The 19,760-nt window shown below is 29.0% G+C and overlaps 1 protein-coding gene across 4 annotated transcripts in view; it reads left to right on the top strand.

The window, feature by feature from the left end:
* Positions 1 to 19,760, top strand: part of LOC142323651 (uncharacterized) — a 188,233-nt gene that overhangs the window by 54,478 nt on the left and 113,995 nt on the right. For all 4 annotated transcript variants that reach the window (XM_075363669.1, XM_075363672.1, XM_075363673.1 and 1 more), the window contains exons 6-12: positions 6,957 to 7,094; positions 9,007 to 9,167; positions 10,501 to 10,602; positions 10,864 to 11,183; positions 13,276 to 13,405; positions 17,888 to 18,130; positions 19,035 to 19,141. In XM_075363669.1, the coding sequence (XP_075219784.1) occupies positions 6,957 to 7,094; positions 9,007 to 9,167; positions 10,501 to 10,602; positions 10,864 to 11,183; positions 13,276 to 13,405; positions 17,888 to 18,130; positions 19,035 to 19,141 (1,201 nt within the window). The remainder of the gene's footprint in view (positions 1 to 6,956; positions 7,095 to 9,006; positions 9,168 to 10,500; positions 10,603 to 10,863; positions 11,184 to 13,275; positions 13,406 to 17,887; positions 18,131 to 19,034; positions 19,142 to 19,760) is intronic.

Raw genomic sequence — 19,760 nt, forward strand, 5'->3', positions numbered from 1 at the left:
TCACAAACAGTTGGAAATAAAAATGTGAAATAATAACATAAAGAAATAATAAAACTATTAGATACGCAACTTAAAGAAGAATCAAAACAATGAAAACAAAGGCATGGTAACAGCTGTTTAGGATACGAAACAAGACATATAGAATAGAAAACCAATATGCTACTAGTGCTTCACTGTTAAATTAGAATAAAAATGGAACTAGACTTACACACATTGCAGTAACTTGTCAGAAAAACAGAATAAAACAGGTCAATTCATAATGACAAATTATTTCATCAGAGGCACTTTCAGCAAAGAAATGGATGAGTTATTTCGTCAAGGGCAATTTTTATCAAGGTAGTTAATGATGAGTTATCGTGTCAAAAACCGGTAAGAGGTTAATCCTTAGCTGCGTTAGATGTACAGTGTACCCACTTGTGGTATTTTTATTAACTATGTTTCTATGTACCATTAACATTTTGTGACTTGCTCTCATAAACTGCCATCCTTGCTCACTTAGCAGACTATTATAAACAATATTAAAACTAATATTGTAGAAATGAATTTTCATTGTCGACAAAAATTAAAAATCTTCATTTTTATTTTTGTTTTTATTTATGTATTTTATTTTTTACTAAAATTGCATTTATAATTTTTATTATTGTCTTTCCATACATTTGTTTGTATGATAATTTTATTACACATACACATATATATATATATATTTTTTCAAATTGTGTTAAATAAATCACCTAGTTCAGAATGTTGAGATAAGATATATCTCACTTTAATTTTTTATGAAAGTATTTTCGCAAGATTCCATATCCTTAGTCATGATTATAATAATTCACTTTGCATAATAAAAATTAAAAAATAAAAATACAAGAATAATGAATATTGCTTATCAATTTACATGAGTGCTGCTGTGTGTTGCAGTTTTTATTAGACCGTCCCCTGAAACACTGTTTTATCAAATTGAAATTTTGTTTGTATGTATATATGTAATATTTTTCTAATATATTTAATTTTCTCATCTTTATTAATTTCTAATATTTCTAATTTTGGGTTAATTTCGTAAATAGAATGTTTATTCTCTCTATCAAATGGTCTGCCATATTGGATAAACCTAATTTATTTTTGTAATTTCTTTAATGTTCAAAAAATATAGTTTTTAAGAATCTAATTGTTTTTCCTGTATAAATACCATCGTGATCATTACATTTAGTTTTATAAATTCCACACATTGTTTATTTTATTATTATTTTTGTTTTTTAAGTATTTTATTCTGTGATTATTAGGTTTATATACTGGTTTAAATATTCTTTATTGAAGTTTTAGTAATGTGTTCAATGATTTTATTAGTGTATAAATACTTTATGTAAAGTATATTTTTATACATTTTTATGTCTATGAATAAGACATAAGTGAGTTATATATATGTATATATATTATATGTATAAATTCATACGTATAATATATATATATAAATTCATACCAAAGATAATAATACAATTTTAAAGTATTTAGATGTCAGTGTTGAAATAAACAAGGATAACCAAATTGAAACATCAGTAAACACAAAACTGACATCTAATAATGTAATAATTAATAAAAAATCAAATCACCCTTGATCTCATAAAATTAATGTTTATTTAAATATGATTAATAAATCAATCAAAACATACATAATAACAAAGAAAAATTAAATAATGAAATAAATGTATAACATATAGTGGTGTAAAATGGATATGATACTTCTTTAATTAATAATATTTATAAAAAACACCTACCAAAACACAATAATAAAATTACAAAATAAACAACCTTAGAACAGTATGTAATAAGACATAAAAGAGTGATGAAAAATATACATAAAGTATTTATACACTAATAATATCATTGAAATACATTACTAAAATTTTCAATAAAGAAATATTTAAACTATAATACAAACTTAATAATCACGTAATAAAATATGTAAAAAACTAAACAGAATCTGCTTCAAGGGACAAAACGGTAAACTGGCTCTCACGAACGAAGAAAATTATTGGCAACTCCCAGATTAGTTTGAGAAACTGTTAAACTGCCCCGAACCAAAAGAAAGATTTCCGAGAGTCACACCAAGTGTTACAGAGAAAGATTCCCTTGCCCCAGCTCAAGATGAAATTTTATCCCATATTCAAAAACTCAAAAACAATAGGCCTCAGGTGAAGATGAAATAATAGCTGAACTCCTGAAGAATTTAGGACCCAATTCTCTGAAGGAAATTAAAAAAATTATTCAAGACATCTGGCAAACAGAAAAGATCCCGGAAGACTGGAAAACCACTTAAATTCACCCATTATGTAAGAAGGGCGATAGGACAGACGTAAACAACTACAGAGTTGTTTCCCTTTTACCAGTTGCATACAAAATCCTATCATCCTGCCTCTTAGCTAGAACACAAGAACAGCAGGAACCATATCAAGCAGGCTTTAGACCTAAAAGGTCATGCCCGGAACAAATCTTCAGCCTTAAAATGATAATCAAAATTAAAAACAACAGAAGCAAACCCATGATTTGCACATTTGTAGATTTCAAAAGAGCCTACAAATCTGTAGACATACAATCTCTTTTCCAAATTCTAGAAGAGAGAGGACTAGATAGAAAACTCGAAGATTAGTAGAAGAAACATTAACTGGAACTAAATCTAAAATAAAATTTATGGGTGAAATCTCAGAACCCTTTGAAATTAAGACGGGAGTGAGACATGGGGATGGACTTTCCCCCCTGCTATTTAACATCACATTAGACAAAGTGATGAAAGAGTGGGAAGATACACTCAAACAACAAAAATACTGGAAACTGATTTCATTGGGATTAACGAAATTAAATTTACGTATCCCTTACCTGGCATTTGCAGATGATTTGACAATCCTTGTGGAAGACGAACAGACTGCGATAAAACAAATAGAAATACTCAAGGATTGTACAGAAAAAGCAGGACTACAAATTTCGTTTGAAAAAACAGTATTCATCTGCTCCAGAATAGAAATCCCAAATTTAAACACAAAATATGGAGTAATAAATAAAGTCCCTCAATTTAAATACCTTGGAGAATTTATTATGCTGAACAGCTCTGAGAAACCAAGTCAATTGGACCATCAGAAGATCAGCAGATCAGCAGAAGATCAGGAAAGCTCTAGGTTTAGTGCAAAATCTCTACAAGAAATTCCTCTCATGCCAAATGAAAATCCGGCATTACAACACAGTTATTAAACCCAGAGCATTATATGCCAGTGAAACATTGACCTTAAATAGGAAAACTGAAATTGAAGGAATAAAGAAACAGGAAAGGAAGATTATAAGGAAAATATTGGGACCGAGACAACCTGAAGAAGGATATAGATTACAACCGAACAAAATTGTTGAAACATACTCTAACATCGAAACTGACATAAGGAAAAGACGAATGAAATTCTTCGGACACCTTTGCAGGCTGCCGGAAAACTGACTGACCAAAAGAGTAATCACATACTTAACATCATTAAAAGTTGCAATCCCCTGGCTCACAGAAATACAAAAAGATTTAGAACACGCCGGAATTACACTGGAGGGGATCATAGACAGAAACACATACAGAAATAAAATAGATAAGTGGGAAGTTAAACCAGAGGTGCTGAAGCCTAAACAACATCGTCCGAAATGGTCTGAAGAACGGAGAAGGCCTTTTCGAAAAGAATGAAATAATTTTGGAGGGAAAAGAAGAATGCCAAGCAAAAAAAATATGAATCATGAATGCTTAGCGTCTTCCATTGGGAAGTTCTCGACTTATAATAATAATAAAATAAATTATCTGTGGTGGTAATTATAGAGAAAAACAATTAGATCCGTTAATACTAGATTTCTTGAAAATTAGAGTAATTACAAAAATAATAAATTAGGTTTATCTAATTTGGCAAATCGTTTGATAAACAAAAAAATTTTATTTCTGAAAATAACACAAAATTAATCAACATGACATAAAATTAAATTTATTAGAAAAATATTACATACATAAATACAAACAAAATTTCAGTTTGATAAACCATCAGACAGTGTTTGAGGGAGATGGTCTTATAAAAACTGCAACAGATTGCAGCACTTGTGTAAATTAATACACAATTTTCATTATTTTAATATTTTTATTTTAAAATTTTTATTATGCAATTACAGAATTGTATAACTGGTTTTACTAATCTTGTAAGTTCTACTTTTAACATGTCTGGTGTACGATTTTCTTCGATTTTAACCATTCAGCAATTTCCAATTTTTGGGTCAAAGCATTAGGAATTTTTCCAGTTTTCAGGCAATGTATGGCACATTATCCTTTACTATGATGGATCCTTCAGCAATAGTTGTTTTAAACCACTGCATAAAATTGTCACCATTCATTTCATCATGATACTCTTGGGAAAATTTGAATTCAAATACTGATAAACCACCATTCAAAAACCCATTTTCACTTCCTATGTGCGTTACTATTAATTGTTTACCATTTCCAGCCTGGCTTTTAACTCTAGTTGACAAACCTTTCATAAAAGCGTCATTTGCGTACTTTATTTTTTATCCACCTATACCTTTCTTCTACATGTTCCGCATTAACCCAGTTTTCATCTAGATAATAAATTGTCCTACCTACTCTCTTCACGAAATCGCTTAATTTCTCTTAAATGTTCCCTATGCCATGAAATAATTTCTTCACATTCAATTGGTAAAGAATTATTTTTTCTAAACATGAAATGAAAATTCATGGATTTAAAAAATGATGTAATGTACTTCTAGAAAAGTTTGGCAGTTCAGAATCTGTATTCACGGCATTTAATATTTTGTTTAAGTTTGTAAGCTTGTTATTGAGAATAAACAAATTAACTTTTTTCTGATTGTGGTTTTAGTAAAATTGTCAAACTTTTCAATCGTTTTCACACGCTTTTGAGTCTTTTTAGGGCTAATATGTTTACCATCAATTTTGTGTCTATTATATTAAAAATTATTCTTTTGTTAATACCTGTTGCACTACTTGTTTTCTAAGCAATGTCTCTGACTGCAGTTTCAGGGTTATTTTGTTTTAAGGTTATAAATATGTTGCTGATTTTTTTTCCGGAGCTATTTAAGGGGTTTTCTTGGTTTATCTTTCATGACTGAATCACTCATTGTTAAAACCCGATTGGCACAAAAACACTAGGTAAATTATAATTAATGAAAATAAAACTTATAAAAATTAACTATAAAACTGTATTGTACCATATGGAGCAACATGATAACAGAATGAAATACGTACTTTCAGTGAACTGAAAAATGGTGTGTAGCATTACAAATGATGTTGTTATTAAATATCAATAACAACAAATTAACTAAATTTTTAATTGCTTATCATTGGCATGCCACAGCGCCAGACAAATGATAGCTTATAGTACATTATTATAAGCATTACACAGTAATTGTAGTATCATGTGGGAATGATTCAGTCTAAACTAGTAAGATATAACTCATATATGCTTAATTCATGTTTATATTTGCTGCTCCATTTTGTGACACAAGAATTAAGGTTTATTTAATAGAATTTCAATATAATTTAACAGTACAGAGGAATAAAATGAATCTTGAAAAGATTAACTTCAGTAAAATAATATATATATATATATATATAATACAACATAAATGAAATTTAAAATACAGTAAACAGATAAGTTAAACTTAGATTAATACCAAGAATCTATTTGAACAGGATCCCGCATTTTCAGTCAGTGCAAAATACTATAATTACATCAACAAATAACAAAACAGAATTAAAGACTTAAAAATTTAGAAAACATAAACACTCTAACAACAATAACATTTATAATAATGACACAAATCCACTGCCATTACTGGAATTATATTCCAGTATTATATTCTGTACTTTGGTTGATCTAATAAAATAAATAAATATATATATATTTTTTTATATGCTAATAAATCCTGTAAAAATTCAACATTATTGATGATTGGAAATCCCATACTAACAAAATTATAAATAAAAATTATCTTTAAATTTTAACACTTAAATTTATGTTTTAAGAATTTTTTTCTTCTCTAAAACCATTTTCTATATATGAGCTCTTCCAGATGAACTCTTGTATTTGAACACCTGAATTTAAATAAAATACAGTAACTTTAAATGGTAGAATTTTTCATAAACTTTATTTTAAAGAGTACTAAACTTGATTTTATGGCACAAATGGTAGCGTCTGTCTTTCACCTGGAAGTCCTGGGTTTGAATCCCGGTCAGGCATGGCATTTTTCATATGCTACAAATGTTCATTCAGACTAAATGATCATAACAGTTGATGTTAGCACATCTCATTAAATAAAAAAATGTTATAGGTTCCTGTATTTTTAAGATATGGTTCCTCGTGAAATTTGAAAAAATAAATATATCTACAATTAAAAGTTTAAATCGTGTGGTAAAAAAATAAATTTGATGTTAAAGAATGTTGATTTTTAAAATTAATTATTTTTTTCTATTGCAAAATTTTTTCTGGTTGCTAATTTGGTAGGTTACATAAAAGGAACTGTTAATTCTAGCCTTTTTTTAAACATAAAAACACTACACTGAGATTGTTTTGAACCTATTGAAAAAGTTTTTGTTAAAATGTAGCTCTAAAGACAGAGTAAAGTGTGTTTAATTTTTGTTTGTTTTAATATTAAGGTGAAAGATTTAATAATTATCATATAAATCATTAAAATTAACACTTAAATAAATTTTTTTATGAGGGAATGTGTTGGTAAATTTTTGATCGGCTCTGATGTCCTTTGTTAAGGCTCAGTAGTGGTTGCATGTTTCTTTTATATAACCAGTATGCTCCTGTTTTTTAAGAGTGTGATGTTATAAATACAATTAATCTAATTTTATATATTTTTGTTTAACTGAAATTAAGAGTTTATTACTTTTTGCTATTTATATGTTTTTATTTCAGTCGGGATGTCAACCACATGGGAAGAGAAGTTGGTAGCCGACGAATTGGCAGTGGCCGGATTATGACAAGGGAATCAGTATGGGATTATCGTGATCCAGAAACCAACCAGCAAGATCATTTCCGATCAAGAGATGACAGGTCAGTTATTTACCAAGTTCTCTTATCAGTGAAATAAAAATAATCAGGTGCAACAAAAAAAAAAAAACAACTAAAAACCAGTTAATAGGATAATTGAGGGAGGAAGTAGCGAGAAATTTATAATTTACTTATTTTTTGTTTTTTTTGATGTACCTAGGATTTTGTTTATCAGGTAAATAGAGAGTTTAAATACCTTTTTTCTTTTTCCTGTTTAGCCTCTGGTAATTATTTTCAGATAATACTTCAGAGGATAATATGTATGAGTGTAAATGAAGTGTTATCTTGTAGAGTCTCAGTTCGATCATTCCTAAGATGTGTGATTAATTGAAACCCAACCACCAAAGAACACCGGTATCCACGATCTAGTATTCAAATCTGTGTAAAAATAACTGACTTTACTAGGACTTGAATGCTGGAACTCTCGACTTCCAAATCAGCTGATTTGGGAAGATGCATTCACCTCTAGACCAACCCGGTGGGTTAGACTTTAAATACCTGTATTTCCATAAAGAATATTAGTAAATCAACTCCTAGCAGTGCAAGTTACATTTTAATATTATTGATTCTTCCGCAGCATTTACTGGCCAAATCTGTTGTTGAGTTTAAAATAACAATATAGCCCTTCACAAACAAAGGAGCAACAACCTGTGGGTCATGACTTTATGAAGCTTCACAAGATATCTTTGTGATTTGAAACTTGAGTGTTATATGACTCTGCCTTATGTTTGGGTGTAAATTAATGGATTTCTGTGGCTTCTTCAGAAAAATATCATAAAATGACTATGATTTTTTTATTTTTATTTAATAACTTTCAGGCTGCAAGGGTGTCCTGATTTTGTCAAGTTATTCCACATATGTTTTAGGATCATACATGAATACCCTTTTCCAGCAACTGTATTATTGTAAAACTTTGTTTAAATCTGGTGTGATTTGTTCACACAATTCAATTGTAAGTCATTTAAATGGAAACAGATATTTGACATTTTCAAACACCTCTGCATGATTAAAAATGAATGATTTCTATTTGATTTTTGTGTCCATTTCCATCACCCAGTTTTGGATTTTTTGGTTCCTTGAATACTTGGATTCATTGGTAATAAAACATTTTATATTATTATTTCTTATACTGTTTTTCTTGCATCTTTTTTGAGCATTTTCTTGCATCACATCTTGTTTTGTTTTTTTATAAAATCTCAAAACCAGTTATTTTTAAATATTGGCATTTTTTGTCCAGTGGTAAAATTTGTTGTAAAATATAGTTATATTAACTTTATTTATAGAGATTTGATTTGATTATTAATTAATTTTCAATCTGCTTTTGACTAGATGTAATTTATTGTTTTACAAGAAAAAGGGTAAATTAATCTGTTGCTTTACCCTATTTCCAGTCATTGTTATAGTTTTGTATGTAGAGCTCCTGAGCTATAAGAAGTTTTATTCAGAGTTTCTTTCTCTGATAGTAATGGTGTTCTTTATATGGTCAGTTCCTCTATGGTGCACCAAATGAAAGTGTTATGTATAGGGCTGATTACCATCTGTATTTTGGTGAGCTTAATACCTGTGTATATTAGTATATTTGTTCCAGTGAAGAAGGGAATTGGTAACCATTTTTTTTTTTTTTTTTGCCTAGTAAGCCTGGCATGGGATGATTGCTATTCTGGAGAATGGCTATACTATTTTTTTTGGGTATGACTTGTTCTTCGTGGTGCGTTAGCTGCAACTGTTTGGCTATGATGTCTAACATTCATGAAACCTCATTAACCAAGAAGATTATCAGTATCTTTAGTTAGCTGGAAGATAATATTGTAGTTGTGGTTTTTTCATGTTTTATAACTTGTCAAGATAAATTTTTCTTTGTTAATGTAATATCATTATAACACTGAAATTTAAAAAAATTATGGTTTTTTTATAGATTTGAAAAAAGAGGAGTAACTTTTGAACGAAGAAGTGAACATGATAAAGATAAATACCAAAGAGATAAAGTTAATAGTAGGTACAGTACATCTTTAAATTCAGATCGTAGAAGAACTTTAGGAGAGAACCGAACTGAAGAAGAACCTGAGTGGTTTTCAGGTAATTCTGCAACTGTCTATTTTCTATTGTTCAATTAACACTATTATTAATGTATTTATTAAGTATATTATATTCATTATGTCGTAAAAATAATGGGTTTTAAGACAGAAGACAAGATGAACCATTATTTGTTCTTCTAATATATCTCATTAAAAAGTTGTATTGTCTATAGTTTCTGGTTTATTTCACAGAATCTACACATTTAGTAGAGTTGTTGAAAAGACTATTATGTTGACCAGTGCTCTTGATACTAGCCCTTTTTTTAATTTTATTATCTTTTTTGAATGTAACTAGAGAAATTTGTATGGCCTTAATCTTTCTTTTCTTCTTTTTTATATGTAATGGAAAAATTTAACTGCCTGTTGCTACACAGTGAACATTTTAACAGTTGTTAATATATATGAAATGTAAACCACCAAAACACAGTAATTAGATAAGTTAAACTTACCATTTTTTTAAGATTTGAAAATTAGCAAGAGAGGATGTGCTTGAATATTTCTGTAATTTTTCATATCAGGTTCAGAGTTGCTAAGTTTTAAGTGATTGCCTGGTTCTAGATTAAGTTTATTTCTAGAGGTATTTTTAATGAATAGTATTTTGAAAGCGTATATACTCTTGAAAGATATTTTGTATTGTATATATGGAGAGAGATAGCATTATATTATTAATTAAATTTATTATACTCATGTTTTTCAAAAATGTGTGATAACGTCCATCGAAATCTGTTTTCTTTTTCATTAAAAATTATTATTATATATTTTGAATTTTTATAATAAAAAACCAACTTGAACATCCCAAGTACATATGTAATTCTGTACTTGGATTATTCAAGTTGGCTTTTGATTATAAAAATATATATATATATTGGTGCAAAGGAATATCGGTCTTATAATATATATTTATAAGATACAGTTACTTATCTTTTATGGGCTCACTCTTGCTGAGTTTGTTTAGCCTCTCTTTGTCTATCACCAGAAATGATTTTATATACTAAAATGTTACTAACAGTGGTATATCTATCACAGTTTGGTACACAGTGGTACATGTACTTCTGTTCTCTACTCCAACATTATGGTACATATCCCATATTTATAGTCACAGGTACAGGTGCACTTATGGTAAAAAAATCATCCGGTGATTTTAAATTTGATGAAGCTTGTAACCAGTTGATTGGCTGAAGTCAGAAGTTAAATACACTGGTGTTTTTTCTAAGGTTCAGTTTAAATCATTTTTCTGTTTTAAATTTTTATCCTCTCTCTTTTGAATATTTGCGTGTAATTTTTAATCATCTAAAATAAATTATACATATATTTATTTATTGTTATTTTTGTAGGAGGTCCGACATCACAGCATGATACTATAGAACTTAGAGGTTTTGAAGATCTTCATGATGAAAAACTAGTAGCTGGAAACAAAAAGCAAAATAAAAAATCAAGTAATTATATTATATAATTATTGCATTATTTTTATTTGATTTTCCATTTCTTGAACTGTTAATAGTGGTTTGTCAGGAATTGAAGACTTAACTGTACTAAAACTTATCGTAATTTATATAGACAGTCATTTTGTAGTGTTGGCTAAATTTTTCATGATTTTTAATATTGTTATCATCTCATAACCAGAACATTATTATATTTTGTTTGATCTTTGTTAGTTTTTTGTGATTACTTTGGTGATATCCAAATTTTTTTTGCAGATTCTCGATCAAATAAGAAAAGTCAAATATCAGTTGCTGAATCACAAGAAAACAAAAGTGAAAGTAAATCATCGAATGAAAATTTAGCTAAGAAAGGAAACCAGAAAAAAAATTCGATTGAACAAGAAGTTGAAGTGTTTATAGATAAATTAGTTGAAAAATTCACTGAAATACCTATAGTTGGAGATGTATCAAGCAGTTATAACAGTGGTTTAACTGGTTCTGATTTATCTAATATATTGGAATCATCATCCCCATGTAATGATTTCAATTTTGATGACTTCCTCAAAAACTCTGATCGTGTTGTGGGCTTATTGTCTGTAAGTATAGTTTATTTCTATTTAGGAATCGTATTTTAGTAAGTTATTGATAGAAAAATGATCACTGGAATTTGTACAAGTTTATTTTATGATTTATACATTTTTTTTATTTTCCAGTTTTATGTAGAAAAATACTTCATATTGAACTCAGTTCGTATAGAATAGATTTTATTAGTCAAAAGCTTCATTTTGTTAATGAATGATGACAGATTTTAATAAAAATTTGGTGTTTATAATTTTCTTATTTGCTTTTAATACCAGTTAACATGAAGTTATAATAACATGATATTGTACATTTAACAAAATTTGGTTTTTCAATAAATTTTAATATTCTGGCTTGCTTATAGTATTTCAAAGTCTCTTATTAACTCTTTAAGTAATTGGTTTTCAGTTGATAACACATACTTTAGTAAAATACACTGTTCTGCAGCATGTATTCATCTTTATTAACATATGTAGCTGCATATTTGCGTGTGATGAGTTAGTTCTGTCATTAAATCCTCATGAGAGAATTCTTGTTTTTACTCCTTCTGAGCCAATAGAAAAATTTCTCCATTCATGCTAAATGCTCCTTTCTATCCAGTTGCCATAGTTTATCTGCCATGAAACACATATTTTTTATGAGTTTATAAATTAAACTAAATACTAAAAGTATTTTTCTATTTATTTTTAGTGGTTCTTTCTTCTTCTTTTGATCCCTAGCTGGCGTTTGGATTGGCTTGGCTCCTAAGCTCATATGCTGCTGTGGGTGCAAATGGTTGTATGATTTCATTAAGACATTTCTATGCATGGCGATCCATGGCTGTTCGTCCTGGCCTCATTAAGGTTTAGCCTGCAGTTTTTTATATCATCGCTCTGCTTGATCCATGTTTTTGTTGGACTCTCCAATGAGTGGGTTGTTACACCAGAGGAGTCTGTGTGGTAGTCAGTTTCCACTCATTCTGCAGACTTGACCAAACTCCATTGTATTCTTTGTTTTTGAATTTGATCCTCAATTGTTTGCTGTTGTTCTCAGTGATGGCAGATGTCCTCATTTTGGATGTGATGGGGAAGTAATACTCGATCTGGGTAGGCATCATATTTGGAATACTTCAAGTTTGCTCAGGTCTGTCTTAAGTAGTCTCCATGTTTCTGCTCCATACAATAAAATTGGCAGGATCAGGATTCAGAAAAGACAAACTTTGGTGTTCAGCAAGATGTTGCTTTGTTTCCATAAGGACTACTTCAAGGAAGCAAATGCTGCAGTTGCTTGGCTAATTCGACTGGATTTCCACAGTAGTTACTACTTTCTGCTCCTGGACCAGTGAGCCATCTGTTGTTGGTACATGTGTCTTATCTGTATTTATTTTCAGGCCATAAAATTGGGCAATGCAGGAGATATCGAGAATATCAGTGGCCTCAGCATCACTGTCATCGGCAAACATCAATTCAATCAGAAAGCTATCCTCTCTAAACTGAATTCCTCTTTTGCCCTGGAAAACTCGTCACATTATGAAGTCAACTACAATGTTAAAGAAGATTGGGGAGGCAATGTCTCCCTGGCGGATTTCTGTCCGCATGGGAAATTCCTTAGCTCATTTCAAATGCATATGACTTCGACGACCCATTCTAACTCTCCTGGAGAAGCTTGATAAATTTTAGAGATATGCGCTCTTTCTCCAATGCCTTCCAAAGTGCCAGCCAGTGGATGTAGTCAAAGACAGATCGAAAGTCGATTAATCATTAATGATTAAAAAAAAGAAATAATTATGTTATAGACAGAAATTTCATGCTGACATTTAATTATATCAGAAATTTTTTATTTTTATTATTTATCTCATTAATGAGATTATAAAAAAAATTATGTTTACAAATTTATTCATTACTGTTTATTACATAAACACTTTATTAGTTGTATTTCTTAATAAAACTAAAAAAAAGGAAGTGGTCAGAGTTTTATTGTAGTAATAAGCAATAAACTATTATGGATACTTTTTATCAGCTCAAATAATAGTTAGAAAAAGAAAATGAAATAGTTATTTGGTAACCACAGGTTTTTGCATCCACTTAAGTAATATTTTATGTAAAATGTTTTTGTTTTAACTTTTTGCAGGATCGTTCAGAGGATGAAGAACGAGGTGGTTCTAAGTTCAGTAGATGGTTCAGACAAGAATCTACTGAAACTCCTGTACCTGAGCAATCGCCCCATGAACCGTCATCAATCTTTAGCAGTGTCTTAAACGGTAAGTGCATTTTATATAAAAGGATGATCCTTGTAAGATGAGAAGACAAAAAATTTACCAGGTTTTTTTTAAACGATTTACTTGATTTTATGCATCTTTCCACTCAAATCTCCTTTACAGTTTTCCTTTTCTGACTGTGCCCTTACCACAATGCTTTTCTCACTAATAAGGTGAGAAAAGCAAACAGATATGAGTATCCTAGTTTTAAAATAGTTCAGGACTTCTCTATTCACATTTTTGATATCAACCAAACAAATTTACCTTTTATTTGATGTTTTTTATGAGGAAATGGGGAAAAGTTGTATGAGGTCAGGTGAATTTGGGGGGTGTTAAAAATCACCTTTTTCCAAAGACTTATGTGAACAATAGCAGTTGTGGTGAAGGATACAATCTTCTCTGCTCTACATGTTTGGTTGTTTCTTCATGTAGTATCGCATAATTTTCTCAACATCTCAGAATAAAATATTCGATTAATAGTTTTGTCTGAGACGAAAAAATCGTGCAAAATTTTCTTGACGTCAGAAACACAAATCAAAATAGTCTTAATACTGGATTGAATCTGTTAGACCTTCTTTGGGAAATTTGGTATTTTCTATGAGCTTGATGCACGTTTTATTTTTGGGTTGTAACTACAGGACTAAGTTGCATCTTTGGTCCTGCATTAGAAAAACCAAGTCAATTTGAATTTGTTAACTCAAATTTGAGTCAAATATTCAAATCAGTACTTTATCCTCAGACAAACAAAGAAAATGTTTTGCTGTGATTGTTTCATTACTTAACCTTGTACGTATCATTACATAGATCGCATCATATCATTACATATATTACATACTATTTTTTTACATAAATTTCAAGATAAACTGGTCATCTTGGAAATCTCACTGATAGATTGATGTTGAATTTCATCGGTTCAGTTACAAAATTTTTCAAATTTTGCATAATTTAGGCCAGTTGAAGGTTACCTTGATCTTGATTACTCTTCGAGTGATATTTCTCTTAATGCACTTGTGTCTTATTTGAAGCTTCTTTCTTAGTATCTTCCTGAAGCATTTAAAAATCTAAATTAAACTTTTCTGTGAAAAAATTCAGCAGCTGTTTTCCTAAATGAAAACAAAACATATGTATTCAAGTTCTTTATTTTCAACCCTCATAGTTGCCATACTTCTATGTAAGCGCTTGGAAAAAAGATCACAACAATAATAACAATTGGGCCTGTAACAATACGCAATTGACTACTGGAGAAATGTATTGGCGTTTGATTTAGTAGCACTTCATGCAACTTGGTCTATCCTATGCCTTTCATTATTTTTCAGTTATTCTCTTTTGATATCTGCAGTGTGGGACATTTATGCATAAAATATAAGAAATAAACAATCCTCCTTTTCTTTCTTCTTTGTTTGTACTTTTATTTTAATGATAGGATTCTTTCTGTAAAGCGTGCTTAATTTTAACAGTTTGTTTTAATTGACTACTTTTTAATATAAAATTATTAACCTCTACGAATTGAAAATTATAGATGTTATGGCAACCAAAAAGATTTATGTAAATGTTACGTTTTTTTATGTGAAAAGAATTATTAATCAACTAAAAAGCTAAGATTGAATGAGTTTAAAGTAACAAACATTCAAGTAATTAAAGTAACGAATAAAAATAATTGCAAAAGAATAAAAGATTTAATGGCTCTTAATTTTTTTTTTTTTGGGAGGGGGCAGTAATCATGGTACTATGGTCTGGAGTTTATTTACAATTGATTGTAAATGGTGTGTTGGTTCAATGTCTCTATACTCTCCTCTGTCTGAAGTTATGATATTTATTTTGGGAGCAATGGTAAACCAAGCATAAAATTCTTTTTAAGGCATACAAAAATTATAAGAGTAATATCCAAGACAACATACTTACTTTACCATTCCTCTTTATTTACAAGTCTCTAATGCTTGTTAAAAAAAAAGAAAGTAAATGCATTTTCTGGTAGAACTACATTCACAGTCATTAGATATGAAATAGTCAATAGATATGAAATATGTTGTACAGTACAAAATGTACACAACAGCCTGTTGTTTTTTAAGAACATGACATTATTATTCAGTGTAACTCCACCAGACTACATTAATTCTGAGATTTTTAATACAAGATTAAAAAAAAGGTCCTCTACAAGTTGTATATTATCTTTTACAGTGTTTCTGACAAATGTTAAACGGCCAAACAGTAGGTTTCAAACTAGTTTTTTTTTTTTGACAGCTGTAATTCCAATACTGCCAAGTTTGGTAGATTGCTTCTTGACAAATTTTACTACTTATATAAATACTGAAGTAAGGTTTGTGATCTGTTTTTAAATGTCCAGTTTATTTTATACATACCTTTATATGTATGTGATTATAATTGTATTTTATGTGATAAATCACCGTCCAATATCTGCAATGCTGAAAATACATGTTTTGTGATGAACTGGAATAAATAAATAAAATATATGCCAGTCTACACAACTCAGATTGTGTTAACTCGGCCGAGCTGTACATCACCGATGAAATAAAGTAAATTTGTTTTTGTTTATTATAATAAAATGATTGATACCATACTTAAGCATAATATTTTCTTATAGTTGTCAAATTTCTGGGAAATTGACATTGTCAGTTAAAAGTGGTAAATAGAGTTTACTATTATCACTGTCTGTTAATGAATTTCATACTAGAAGGATATTTTATTTAGAAAGATAATGCAGCCATACTCAAATTATATAAATTCATGACCATTTAGTTTGTTTGCAGTTTTTGATAGTACAATAACTGGTTAAATCTCCAGAATTTCAAATTGTCTATAGTATTTGTATAGTTTATGAACGGTTTATGCATTTCTGTTCAGAGACTAATGATTTTTTTTACCTCTACTTTGAGTTTATGTAGAGGCTGTTAAGTTCTTATTTAAAATTTTTCAAGTATACCTTTTCAAGATTCTTTTTTGTGTACTACACTGAGTATGAATGTAAAAAATTAACATAACACTGCAGTTAAAATTGACATCAAATGGAAGTCATATAACAAAAGAATTAAGCATTCCACAGAATTCAGTTTTAAGTATTGGAAGTTTGTTTCTCCCTCAAGGATATTCAGGGAATTTAGATTATAAGAAAAAAAGAGTTCTTTAACTTTCTAACTTTAATGAAATGATTAATAGGTCAAATTTAATGTGTTAGGGGAATAAATTTGAATTATTTTTGGTACCTAAAGTTAAAAATGTATTTGTCTCGCTTGTATTTTATAAATAAATATAAGAAGTATTTTCTTTCCTAACAGTTCGAATGATGGAGGCTCAACTGTTATTACACTGTTCAAATCACTATCATAAATATTATGATATGCAGGATATCCAAGCCTGGTTAATCTGTATTAGAAAACACTGACCACTAAAAACATTATTTTCTGTTTTAACGAATTGGTATTATAATTTAACGATACTACACATAAAGAGAGATATGAATCTTTCATTAAACACTGAGTTGAGTGTAAGTAAATCTTACATGTTCATCTTTTTTGCAGAGTAGAATTTTCTACTGAATTGAATTACTTTCTTATCTTGTAATCATTTATGTTGTTTCCCAGACTTGTTTCCCAGACAAAATCAATTAAGTGCTAGTTTCATGTATAAAAAAACCCTTTTTGGCTATTTAGAAGCTAAACCGGATTGTAGTATTTAGATATTTGACCCCGGTGAAGCCGAGTATATAAGTAATTCTACCTAGTCTTCACTTGATTATTTTCATTGTAATCTGATTGGTTGGTAAAGATTTGAAAGGTCTGTGAAAATCAATGAAAGTGTAAGGAAAGAGTGAAAAATTAACAATATAAAGGATTTCATTAATATGTATTACTTTGCTATACCCTTATAAAATTCTGAAAAAGTTTTTTAAACCACTAGACATCGTTTATGTATTCTAATTATACTGAGTACACTCTTCAATTATAAAACAAGATTTTGATTTGGGCCCCAAAATGCAAAATTAAATCATTCTGACCTTAATGTTTTACAATTAGAAATTCCTTTTGTATTATTGCTATCGGTTACTATTCTAAAGGATGTGTGCATGGATTTTTCAGATGTTAATGCTGACTGCAGAGGTTAAAGGAAAACACAATTTTGTTTACATATTTTTAAGTATGATATTTTGAAAAAGAAAATGTTACATGTATTTTGAAAATAAAACCTTTTGTATCACACTGAACAGTTCCTAAAAATTCCTTTTTTTATTTTGAAAATTACACTTTGCCAGAAAATGAAAATCATAATTTTTGTACATTGATGGCAAATAGTAGTTCATGTATGTCAGAAGCAGATCAATAATTCAGTGGCAATTTTTGTTAATGAACTGATTTACACATAGCATAGGTATGTTCCCACTTAGATTCAAATTTTAATGACTTTGTTTTAGTAATTGTTTTAGGGAAATCATATATCTGACCACAGTTTTTTCTCTGTTAAATGGTTTAGATCTATCTGCACCGCCACCTACTGCAAAGACAGAGATCGACACATATTTTGCACCGATTTCACCTGCAGCTACTAGTGCTAAAATTAAGTCACAAAAGACTGAAACTAATGTTATAAATCAAGAAAAACCTCCAGTCATGGATCCTTTGACTCAGAAAGGTTCTGCATTATTGGAGATATTACAAGGTGGTGCTCGTAACCAAGATAATAGAATGTTGGTTACACCCAGTCTGCAAGAACTTGGTATGATTTTTATTTTATAATTTTTATTGCATTAAGTTGTATATAAGTTAAGTGTTGTGGTAGTTAATTTTATATTATTTATAATTTTAATTATAAATCTTCAACCTTTTTTAAGTGTCTTATTTAAGTTCAAAATGCTAAAATATGGGATTACTAATTCTGTGCATATTTACATGTGTGTTTGTTGATATCTCTTTACTTCTCAAAAACTGGTTAATTTACAGTGATGACATTTTTTATAATGGCTTGGCTATTAGAGGATTGATTATATTAAATTTTTTGAAAGATGCTGGTTTAAGGAGTGATATAGCTTTTGTATAGTGTGATTCAGTTATATGAAAATTTTACTTTTGTGTGTTCTTTTAGCATATCAAAAATATTATCAGATATATCATTGGAAATAACAATTTTTATAAAAAAATCTAAATTTTACCCTGAAAAATTAGAGCTATATCAATTTTTCTAAAGCCTGATTGTTTCAACTTATTGACCTTAAATTTCACGAATAGAAAGTATTGCATGTCATTTCTAATAATAGATATTCTCTAAATCAGGTGTTAACAGGGTGAGAGTAATTTTTAATCTTTTATCAATTTAGGAGGTAATAAATGTTTAAGCTTTATCTTAATGATAGAAAAGGTCATTTTGCTGAACATTTTAGCAAACTTATTTAAGTTTTTGTTTCTGTTTTGAGTGTACAATTTGTTTCAGTAGTAGTAACTTAAATAGTTATAAATTAGTAATGAATGAGTTTTTTAAAAATTGCGGTATCTAAATTTAAATGATTTTTCTGAAAAATAGCTTTATTTACAGGTTAAGTAATAATACTACTTTTGTTTAATGACACACAAACATTCTAAGAAACAGCAATAATAATATTATTTATTATTTTTGGTAATTTTAGAAAAGACTGGAAAAATTCATTCAGTGGAAGAACTTGAAGCGAAACTGAGACGACCTAATGCTGAACAAAATAAAGATCAAGATAACCTAGCAGCTTTTAAAAAATTGGTATGATATCAATATTAAATTATTTAGTGATTAATATTTTGTATACATGTTTTTCAGTGGTTTATAAAACATATGGTAAATTTTTGTATTGTATAATATGTTTAAAACCTATATAGTTAATTTGATTAATGAAGAAATTATTTTCTGTTAAGTTTAGTTTGGTTTAACTTTTTTATTTGGTTTTGTTAAAATGTTCTTGAATTTATGCGACTGAAATTATTTTAATCAGTTTCTATTTAAATTATTTTATTATTTGAAATTCTGCTTTGAAGATCTTTTTTGAGTATTACTTTTATTTAGTAATTCAATTTATAAAAAAAAAATCTTATATATTTCTGTGCAAGAAGACCAACTTTTTCTTTTGCCCTGCTCAAGCACATGCACATTCAACATGACCCTCGGAGTAGGTAATGCTACTTGAATACACCAAACAATATTGCTAACAATAGATGCTGTAGATAGAGAAATGTTAATGTTTTAACTTGCAGCACCATAATAAACCACATATCTGACTTGCCCGGCCAAAGTTTTTTCAATCTTAAATTGAGCGTAACTCAAGAATGACTTGACCAATTTTCATCAATTTTTTTTATTTACTTTTCTTCAAAAAGTCTGTAAA

Source organism: Lycorma delicatula, chromosome 4 (assembly GCF_047948215.1).
Source record: "Lycorma delicatula isolate Av1 chromosome 4, ASM4794821v1, whole genome shotgun sequence".
Taxonomy (NCBI): domain Eukaryota; kingdom Metazoa; phylum Arthropoda; class Insecta; order Hemiptera; family Fulgoridae; genus Lycorma; species Lycorma delicatula.